Raw genomic sequence first — 11139 nt, 5'->3', positions numbered from 1 at the left:
GTCCAATATGGGTTGTGTGATAAAATCAAAAATGTCCATATCAGATTTTACTCATAAATAATTGTTTAGTGTTCCAGCAGTCGTGTATATACTGATATTGATATGTGAGTGATCTTCTAAGGGCCTAGTGCAACCCTTGTGGCTTTCCTGGTAACTTCTTTTCACTAAACCACATCCAGTAACCTTTAATTAATTTTTAACTCTGGAAATGTTTAGCACCAGGGACCAGTGCTCTCCATTATGCATTGAAAAGACCAATTGTGTGTAAAAGTACGTCTGATTCAATTAAGGCAAAGCATGTCACAACACATGCATTTCATGTAATGAACTGATGACAGAAATTAGAAAATTTTCATATCCTGGCACTATTCTTAACAGGTAATCCTATTTAACTGATCGATCAGATTTGTCAGGTGAAATCAGTTGACATTGACCCCTCCCACACAGTGCTGAGCTCTGTCTGCATAATGAGATCATCACGCAGGCAACGCTTTATTGATTTAGAGTCAGGCATTAGTACATTTCCTGTGCCTGTAAAGCAGTGCTTGCTGATCACAGGTCTGCTCTTTTCTGTGTTTTTGACAGTGCTTTGTGAATTCAACATGTGTTGGTTGTGCATTCACACATTCTCTTTGTTCTAAATCAAGTCAAGAGGACTCACAATGACAGCATGGATATGAAAGTAAAAAGGGAAGAGTTTTCATTGAAAGAGACAATAAGAAAGAGGAAGGAAGTGCATATAAGGGCATGATATATATATATATATATGTTTTTTTCAAAGTTGTAGGTAAGAAAATTATTATTGGAGTATGTTTTACAAGAAAATACTTAAAAACATGACATTTAATTCAGTGTGTTACTTGCAGTATCTATGTAATAATTTATTAAATATATGAGCAATTTCCAAGTGAAAATTGCTTCTCTGTCAATTTTCCAATACAATTTATTTATTTTATTATTATTAGGCTATTATTTGTTTTGCACATTCACAACTACTTTTGTTTCCATAACCAGATTTATTTTTATGTATTTCTTATTTATTTGTTATATCGAACATTTTTATTTTTATTTTTAATTGTGACACTGTTAGATTACGTTTGCTGTCATCTTCTCACTTCAGGTAATCCTTTAAAAACAATAAAAACACAGCTAAATGTAATCTTTAGCAATTCAGCAAATGAAAATTTCCACACTGTACATTATAACATAGTGACAGCTGAATTCACTTTTTATTTAATGTGATTTAAGGCAACAGAAAGTATCAAGTCAGGAAGTCATTTATCTCTATGGGAAGAAAATAAATATTATAACTTAGTGTAAATGTTTACACTGAAGCCTGTTGCTTAAGGCATCTAAAGTACCTACATCCAAGTGTATTAGCTGTATCACAGCACAGATTATACCAAATCCCCTTTTTCTTATCCAGTTTTAAGGAAAGATTTCAGTAGAAGTGCTGTTGTGAGCCCTTTCCACCTCTTGCAGTCTAAACAACTACTGTTCCGTCACTTACAGTTTACGATGCTGTAACGAAAAACACAAACATATAAAGTCTCATCCAGGTTTATCCATGTTTGGTTAGGGGAGGAATGTAATGAGCTGAGATCTAAGGCTCTCACACAAGCGTGCGCACACACACACACACACAGAGAGAGAGAGAGAGAGAAAAAGGACATAGAGGAAGTAATTCCTGTCAAGACATATTTATTTTTTGGGTTGATCTTTTTCACTAGAATGAAATCAAATACACTAAAACAAACAAATTCAAGAATCAAAATATTTTGACAGATAATTTGTGACAGTAATTACATACAGTGTTGCTCACAATGTTATTCAGTAGCCAGAAAGCTTCATACAGAACCTCAAGAACCAAAACAATTGAAAATTACAATTGGAATTCTGCAAGTCATCAACTTCATATGTTATAGAAACAAAATCTTTATCTTGTCAGTATTAAATGTAAGCAAAAATGTCTTGACTCCCTTATCTATTAACATGAATTAGGCAGCAAGCTACAGTAGGTCAGCAATACGCATTTGAAAAGAAAATATAAAAACTCTTCCCATTTTGGTAATATTAGAAAATGATGATATATATTATTTCTTATACACATACTTTGACAATTTGTGTACTTTTATTCAAGTCTAAATCACTTAAAGGATATCAGCTGCGTCATCTTCATCCAGCATGTTTCAAAAAGTGTGTACCACCCACCCAGGCAATGCAATATGGGAATTCCATAGAGAAAGTAAATAATTCCAACAGAAAGTGTAAATATCTGACTGATAAATGCTCAAATATGGAGCAGAAGCAAATAGTTTCACAATTTCCCTTAAAAAGAACATATCATTATTAGAATCCATTACTAAGCAGACCTATTCATAGATAATCAGATTGCACATTCTCATTTATTGACATGTACGTATTGATTTAATCATCGATATAGACACATGGTCTTGCTCTGATAAAGGTACATGTAACCATCGCAGAAGAGTCGCTTCGCCACACCTTCCATCTCTCGAGGCACTTGATTAGCCAACTGAGCCAGAGGCATATGTAGGTACTGGCCAACCTCAGGACATGCACGTACTTCTGGGATATTATAGCCATCACTTTCACCTGCAAACAGGAAAGTGTATGATCTACATGTTCAAACCCACGGTTAAAGGGACAGTTCACCCAAAAATGAAAATTCTGTCATGAATTACTCACCCTCATGTCATTCCAAACCTGTAAGACCTTCGTTCATCTTCTGAACACAAATTAAGATGTTTTTGATGCATTCCGAGAGCTCTCTGACCCTCCCATAGACAGCAAGGATCCTTACACGATCAAGGTTTAGAAACGTAGCAAGGAGATCGTTAAAATAATCCATGTGACTTCAGTGGTTCAACCGTCATTTTACGAAGCTACGAGATTACTTTTTGAGCGCAAAGAAAACAAAAATAACGACTTTATTCAACAATTCGTCTCCTCCGCATCACCTTATTGCGCCATTTTGGGGAGTATCACATACATAAACAACGTATGTATGGGGATACGTTGCTTATGTTCAGATCAAAGCGTAAACAACGTAAACAGCGTATCTGCGTACGGTGCTGCTGACACAGAACAGCATACGTTGTTACATAATTGTTGAATAAAGTCGTTATTTTTGTTTTCTCTGCGCACAAAAAGTATTCTCGTAGCTTCGTAAAATTACAGTTGAACCACTGAAGTCACATGGATTATTTTAACAATCTCCTTGCTACGTTTCTGAGCCTTGATCATGTAAGGATCCTTGCTGTCTATGGGAGGGTCAGAGAGCTCTCGGAATGCATCAAAAACATCTTAATTTGTGTTCCGAAGATGAACAAAGGTCTTACAGGTTTGGAACGACATGAGGGTGAGTAATTAATGACAGAATTTTCATTTTTTGGGTGAACTATCCCTTTAAACTCAAACCAAGCACACATTTACTTACCAACGCGGTCAGCCATACTATCAAAGAAGATCCAGTCAGTATCCTGAGGTCCATATTTGACAAAAGAGACATAGTGGCTGGTCTCTATACACAGCACAGCAAACAGCTCAAGTTTCTCCCGTGGAGGAGTGCGGCGATCAGACCCTGAACTCTGTGAGTAAGAGAAGCCCTGAGGAAGAAGCAGGGTGCTGGGTTTGTGGCATCGACGCTGCTGGTGAGAGTGCACCTACACAAACAAATCAGTTCCAAGATAGATGAACATATTATGTTGCATTAAAATGTAGGAAATATTTAAATAAGTAAATGATTTGTGAAATATAAAGTACATGATTTAATCTACTCTATATAATCCCTTTTAATAATTAGCCTAATAACTGAACAATAATCAAGCCTGTGAAAATACCCTTAAGAAAGGACTGAATGTATGCATTATAATTTATACAGAATATTCCAATAAATGCAGAATGCATATTTAACAACCTACCTGAGCGGAACATTTCACACAGAAATATTTGAATCCTCTATCACTAAACACTGTGTCTCTGAAGCACTCGGCACACTCCTGATTTGCTAGCTGACCGCACAACACACACTGCTGAGGACCTAATGAGCAAGTAAATATATAACACACCTCAGGTCACTTAATAGAACACACAGAAAGAGGGAAACACATTACTAGGAAAATCCCAAGACATTCATATTTGTATAGATGTTTAGGACAAGTTACCATTCGCGAGAAGACCTGTGATGTCCAGTTCTGTAGAAGGAATGATTTTTGGAAACATTTTGAAACTCTTCCCTGAGCGAGGCATAGTAAGAATCAGGCAGGCAGGCACCTGGTGGCATAAATAAATAAAACTCAGTGTAACAGCTAGATAATACAATGACTTATACATCTAGATTGTGGATCCATTTCAATAAGATATTGAGAAAAACACATAGAGGATGTATATTCATTTAGGTCACACCAGAAATATTTAAGTAGAGAGTAACAGTGCCATCTGCAGGTCAATTGTGGAATGTCCAACCAAAATAATCCAAATAAAGGACTGAAAGCAGAATTTCAAACACTCAACACAAAACAAACAAAAGGAAGAATGATACCTCGGCTAGTTTGAGACTGTTGCTGTAAAATGAATGTTCCAGTAGCTGCTGAACTGTCGGCAGGACTAAATGGTGGTTATAATCCATAAAGATTTGGTAGTAGTAACAGCCTTGCACTTTTTGTGTGCTTCCTGATTGGCTGCTAAAGGCAGATCAAGTAATAAACATATATTAATGCATAAACTCCAAAAAACTTCTATAAACTAGAAGGCATTCTATAAATGCCAAGACATATTTAGCAGAAGCAATCTCTGAAAATTAGAGGTAGGAATCAAGAAACAGATCTTTTTCCTAAAAACTGTAACAGAATCATTTTCATGATGTTCAGTTTGCTTACAGTTTCTTGAATGTCAATCTTCCGCCTTTGCAAAGAGATCATGCTAAAATTTTCGGACAGTGTTTCCAACGTGTAGTTTATATATGTGTGTGTGTGTATGTGTTAAATAGTATAGTAGTTAGGATCAATTATTTGGTACTTCCTCAAATTACTAGGAATAAACAATGAAATTGTGAAGGAATTAGAATAGCTAAATTCCTGTCCCTACTGACAAATGAAAACAATGAAAAAGTTCCCTACCAGAGTATGAGTGGCGGATCCAGAAAGAGAATCTCCTGCATGATGAGAGAGAGGAACTCCTCAGGATCTGCACACATCAGGAAAAACACTATGCTTAGTGCAATTCTATAAAACAGCCAAGAGATCTTTTATAGATAATGAGCTATAAATAATTTGTGGAAACAGCTGTGTAATATTTGGGATCTGCGTTTTGATGACTTGTAGAGAAATGTAAAGTCGGACATTTTTCTTTAATATTCTGTTTGAAACTTGACATCGCTAAAAAAGCTGAATATGGCTATGACATCAAGGAGATAGCGTACCCTTCTCATCTGTGGTGTAAGTGGGGCAGTGTTCCCGTTTCTGTAATTGTTTCCGAAGATTCATCACACTGTGCTCTGATACAAAACCTTGTCTGTAAATTAGGAGAGAAAATTAGGCTATTCAAGCTCTCCTATATGTGTATATGTACAATAAGTGTTATTGAAATGTCTGCTTAGCATGACTTTCAAATTTAAATTTTACAAGGTCAAAATTCTATCAATACAAAGCCAAATGAGGGCCACAAGCTCACTTGCGGAGAGGGTTAACAATGCTCTTTAGCAGAATACTTTGAATGGTTTCATATTCTGTAGTCTTAAAAAGCAGAGAATCCAGAACTGAAGAACAGGAAAACACACTGGACAAAAAGAAAAAACAGAAATAAGATCATGCCATATTATTGAACTGTTGATAAATTAAACCAGAGATTAAATTGTGCTTATTTATTTGTTGACTCTACTTCTACATTCTACACTAATTATATTTAATGTATGTTAAAGAAATATATATAAATATATATATATATATATATTCTTATACAGTAAATATAATTTAATATACATTATAATACAACATACATTAAAACTCCAAGTAAATCATATTTATGATGAGTTCTAACCTGAACAGGGCAGAGTCCATATAACAGGAGTTGCAGTGACCCTGAATGCCTTTCATCTTACCAATCAGTCGTTTTGACACATCTTCTGTTCTAATAGGTGGCACATTGTCCTGTTCCTCAGATACCATTGCCTCATCATTATCTGTCACAGAGAAGAAGAATGAGGCACACATGAAAGTTACACAAGTTCCACTACAGTAGGTGTCAACATAATATTGGTTGGTGTAATCTACCTGTCCATGGTAAAGTTTCACTTTCTGCTAATAAACACCTGACACCCTTTAAATACAGTACAATGTAATTTCACAAAAACTTAACCATATCATTAGGTCTTACCAGAGTGTCCATTGAACAGCTTCTTCTTTACACCAGAAAAGCGATCATCAGGCCGACAAGACGAGAGTTTCACAAATAAACCACAGTGAGGAGGACAGTTAAAGTACCGTTTTCCTTTATATGTTCCATCAGTCACGCCGGCACTGCTGTCCTCCTAAGAAAAAATACATATATTACAGTCTTAGTTTAACAAATGGTGAAACTGGCTTGTATTTTTATTTTATTTCAGAACTACAGGAATTTCTGAAAGATTACAACAGTTGAACTGGTATATAGAGAACCTACCAGTTCCAGTCCAGCAGTCATCCCAGGGAAATTGGGTAAACAGCCAATCCAGCGGACAATACCATAAAGTAGTGTTTTTCCCAGAAACTGCACTAGGGAGCCAACAGTGATTTCGTCAGAATCAGTAACACCCCCCATCCCTGGGCCCTGAGAAGTGTCCATTTTTTCAGTTCCATCTGGTCACAAGAATAACAAAGCAAAAAAAGAAAAGTATAATATGAAACTAACTCCATTACATTGATATGATAGAAATTATTGTTTGCATGAGTGTCCAAGCCCAAATGCTTATACTAAGGTTGTATTATGTGTTCTTCTGTTCTATAAATACACATAAAACCCGCGGCAACACATGCATATGTTACCTTTATTTAACAGCTCCTCTTTAATTACACAATCCAGTGGGAGCATTATCTCTCCTCCTCGCTTCCCCTCTTCATCCTTATCCTGAGAAGAGGAACATTTTAGAAAAGTATTCTTACTTAATATAACATTGTACAATAGCTCTTCTTTGAGTTTTAGGTGAACACACTATTATACCTTAATCTGTATACTGTCTTGTTTTTCTTGTACATACATCTATGTAATATGTTTTTTAAAGATCTGTAATTTTCTTTTAATTTACATTTAGTTCATCATTTAGGGTTATAAACAGGTTTCAAAGTGCAAGTTTTTGCAAACAATACCGTTATTGTCTCCGTGTAAATTACAAAAACGTAACTTTGTGAAAACGGTGACATCGCAAGCATATTACGTGTTTGCATAGTGTTTCTTTACAAAGTAACATTACCAACTATTGGCCTGGCATGGATAAATAAATAGTGTTTAAGTCATTTTTATGGATCCCTGTGAATGGGGATCATTTTGATGATGTTGTCATCTGTATGCAAAAAATACAAAGGAAAAACTTTTCTTTAGCAAAACATTATCTTATAAACGCACCCTAAGAGATAGAACATTATTCTGGGACTAATATTTATGTAAACATGCAGGTAAAGCTTTCTTTTTTGGACTTGTTTCTATCATGCTACCAATCCAGTTGTTTTTATCTTTAGATCTAAGGAACGTGTTTAAAGAGAATGTTACAACAACAAAAAATGTCACCCAAAAATACAATTTCTGTCATTATTTATTCACTATGTCATTATTTATTCCTATGTCATTCCAAACCTGTATGCAGTTATTTTTTTCTGTGGAACACAAAAGGTGAAATCCTTAACAATTTCCCCCTCTTTGTTCAACTTAAAGAAACTTATACAGACTTAGAACCACATTGAGTAAATTCATTTTTGGGTGAAATATTCATTTTTAGTCACTCTAAGAAGTCAGAAGTCAGTACTCACAGTAGATATGAGAACCATTTTGCCATCTGGGTGGTCCTTTATATCCATAACCATGCCATGGTGAGCATTTTTGTCACCAAAAAAGGTTACTCTGTCTCCAGCTTTGAGAGGCTCAGTAGACGTCATGGACAGGGAAGACTGAGTTGGTAGTGTGGGTGCTGAAGGTTTATGATCCACTGGTTTGATTCTTGTAAAAGGGGCAAACATGCCTGAGTTTTTAGGACATGTGAAGTATGTTTTGTGGTAGTAGGAACCATCATTTTGGCCTTTTCCTTTATCTTCCCCCTAAGAATAAAAAGAATATAAGACTTATACAACAACATTACTCTTAGTGGGTCGTTTGTATTATTCTACCTCTGTTCTCTCTTCAACAATACTACAGACACAATCTCGCTCATGCAAGCAAGTTACTCACCTGCAGTTCCACCCCGAAGAAGACTCCTGTTATAAGATCAGAACTATAAGATGTGAGACTGCCAATGTATCGAATCACACCTTTGAGCCACTGCCCTTTACATTCCACGTGAACCTGACCGCCTTCAGACAGATTTGAAGCCTTCTCTAAAGCCTCAGGATCTTTCAGGGCCAAGAGTCGGTCTTCATTGGACTCAAGAGCCATCAGTAATTCTGCTTCTCTGCGTGACAATGGCTGCAGAAGAACTTTATCAAGCCATGTATCAGTTAATTTTCCCATACAAACTACAGGTAAAACGTCTGTGTTGTTTATTTTTTGCCTTGCATTAAATCGTTCTTTATGTATGAAGCATATTTCACCAGCCTTTATATACACATTTGGTGAAGGTGGATTTGCAGTTATGATGAAGTATATATTGTTGTCAGCTGAAGCCATTTGTTGAAAATGTTACTTGGAAAACTGAAGTACGTCAGGCTTTCAGGTAGACACCAGTGTTTCCAGTGTGGGCATGGGCCTATAGCATTGGAGTTATGTTACTTGCTCACTTCCTCTGAGTAATGCATATTCTTCTTCTTTGTTAAATACCTTCAAGTTAAAACGTAAACAATTTAAAACAACAGCGCTGGTAGATAGGAAGATCTGCGTAGACACCCTCTGTAAAACAGTCAAAAGTTAGTGATAGTAACTTTTGTTTGTTAATAGATTATTGATATATCGACCTGGAATACTATATGGCTAATAAAACGAAGTTTTTAAATAAGTTAACAACCACTCTCAATCGACTTCATAAAATTAATAATTCCCAATTAAATTGAGCAAACATTCGATCGAATTATGCTCATTACGTTACTTACCGATGTCAGTAGTACTTTCGATTTCTGTAACCCAAAACGAAACTGTTAGAATGCAAAACTGTCAGCCTTCTTCCAAATACAGACACTTAAAAAGGTTGTTGGAATAAAGATAATGATGTGATTTTCAGAAGTATATAATGTTGCTCTAAATGAAACTACTCTTCAGACATAACTACGGTCGGTCTGTAAATTTCGAACAACCAGGCGTAGTTCAGCTCAAAACCAAAACTTTAGAATCATCTGTTGAGAGGCGTGTTATGATTGGATGTTGCCTGTAAACGTAATCACAGGCGTCGTCGCGGTTTTATGACATCTGTGTTTTGGTTTGAAGATGGCTGATCGTGAAGCGCTAAAAAGAGAAATAGAGGAATTGCAAAGTAAGTGTGGCTACTTTATTTATATGGCGATCATCTAGTGTAATTCAACAGTGGTTTTAAGCCTTTTTCAAAATCCTACGTTCGTTATTAGCTACATTTACCTTGTGAATGAAGTATTCAGTAACAGTAATACCGTGGCTGACCTAACGTTATCCGTTATTCACTAAAGCTAAGATATTCACTAATTTTAAGATGTTTATATGTTTGTAATTTCTTACTTAACGCAGTTTGTTCGTTTTCATTTTTTCTTTGTTGTTGGTACTGGTTCTTTGCTGGTTGCTGTACAGCAGGTTCAGGGATAAACAAGTCTCTGGGCGAAAATGACGTCCAAACCGATATAACGGTGGTTCGACGTTTGACGTTGGATATTAGACAGATATTCAGCTGCGAAAAAAATCTATAAATTCTTAGTGGATGAGTATAATTGTATAAAAAATGGCTTATCTGAAAAGCATTAGAACGTAGAACTGAACACACATCGCAGTTTATTTGTTTTACTCCTCCTCGATATGTTGCAAGGCATAAAGTCTCTAGCAGCAGCGAGCTAGCGCTTAGGCCAGCTAGGGACAGTCTACAAAGTACACGTAAAGGATAAAACGTCTCAGGTACTTATGTAACCATGGTTCCCTGAGTAGGGAACAAGACACTGCGTCCTCTAGGGGTCGCTATGGGGAATGTCTCGTCGTGACCCGTGTCTGAAGCATACATTGAAAAAACACCAACAACACGTTGGCCGGCGACAGCCCATGACGTCACTACCGGTGCGACTATAGTATAAATAGGCGCAGGGAGAACATGTCATTCACTTCTTCGTCTGAAGCTTGCGTCCGCAGCATGGCAAGAAACCTAGAGGACGCAGTGTCTCATTCCCTACTCAGGGAACCATGGTTACATAAGTAACCTAAGACGTTTTCACCAACTTCATATTTCAATTTGACTAAGCTTAAATTTCAAGGCAGCATTAAGTTGTAAAAGGTTTTTTTTTTAACAGTGAGTCTAATCCATTTAAGCTTGATTTTTGCCCAGAGCCGGCCCAAGGCATAAGTGAACTAAGGGGCTGCTTAGGGCCCCGTGGCCACCAGGGGGCCCCCAAGAGTACATGAAATGGCTTGATTTTTTTCGGAGTGTCTATTTACACTAAGTGCAAATAGCCCGCCTTGTTGGCAGAGTCTATTTACACGAACTCCGCCCACCAACGTGTGATTCGGCTAGTGAACATTACACAAAAGACAGTAAGTTATTTGTTATTTTATATTAGGCGGCTTGCCCTATAGCATGGTGTATTTTTATTTGTTTTGTTAATAAAAGTTCTATGTTTTATATATAGGCTAAAGTGAGTTTGACGTTGTATTTTGTTGTTGCATTCAAGCAATTGACGCCAAACTGCCATTAATTCAAAAGTGAAAGTAAAATGCGCACGGCGCGTTTAAGCTATTTAAAAGCGAAGGAAAGCCAGGAAAAGAGGGAACGCC

The 11139-nt window shown here is 36.5% G+C and overlaps 2 protein-coding genes across 4 annotated transcripts in view; one reads left to right on the top strand and one right to left on the bottom strand.

Annotated features, from left to right (window-relative positions):
- Nucleotides 1–1717: 1717 nt before the first annotated feature.
- Nucleotides 1718–9505, bottom strand: LOC107731632 (ubiquitin carboxyl-terminal hydrolase CYLD-like). 2 transcript variants are annotated; one of them, XM_016542771.1, is made up of 15 exons: nucleotides 9291–9505; nucleotides 8437–9090; nucleotides 8022–8306; nucleotides 7044–7125; nucleotides 6682–6857; nucleotides 6397–6550; nucleotides 6061–6202; nucleotides 5695–5799; nucleotides 5444–5535; nucleotides 5142–5208; nucleotides 4565–4706; nucleotides 4188–4296; nucleotides 3945–4063; nucleotides 3461–3686; nucleotides 1718–2616 (listed from the first exon to the last, which is right to left on the bottom strand). In XM_016542771.1, exons 2-15 carry the CDS (start codon nucleotides 8869–8871, stop codon nucleotides 2432–2434), a joined length of 2319 nt encoding a protein of 772 aa, XP_016398257.1. In that variant the 5' UTR covers nucleotides 8872–9090; nucleotides 9291–9505; the 3' UTR covers nucleotides 1718–2431. The 2 variants fall into 2 exon arrangements, with proteins under 2 accessions (XP_016398257.1, XP_016398258.1); XM_016542772.1 differs by having other exon boundaries at nucleotides 8437–9021.
- Nucleotides 9506–9521: 16 nt separating this feature from the next.
- The window catches only part of LOC107731631 (zinc finger CCCH domain-containing protein 3-like), an 82032-nt gene continuing 80414 nt past the window's right edge, over nucleotides 9522–11139 (top strand). The window contains exon 1 of one of the 2 annotated variants that reach the window (XM_016542767.1): nucleotides 9522–9667. In XM_016542767.1, the coding sequence (XP_016398253.1) occupies nucleotides 9622–9667 (46 nt within the window). In that variant the 5' untranslated portion in view covers nucleotides 9522–9621. The remainder of the gene's footprint in view (nucleotides 9668–11139) is intronic. The other variant, XM_016542766.1, reaches the window with a different exon arrangement.

Source organism: Sinocyclocheilus rhinocerous, unplaced genomic scaffold (assembly GCF_001515625.1).
Source record: "Sinocyclocheilus rhinocerous isolate Xijiao unplaced genomic scaffold, SAMN03320098_v1.1 scaffold1180, whole genome shotgun sequence".
Lineage (NCBI taxonomy): Eukaryota > Metazoa > Chordata > Actinopteri > Cypriniformes > Cyprinidae > Sinocyclocheilus > Sinocyclocheilus rhinocerous.
This window is presented reverse-complemented; position numbering and strand designations above follow the sequence as displayed.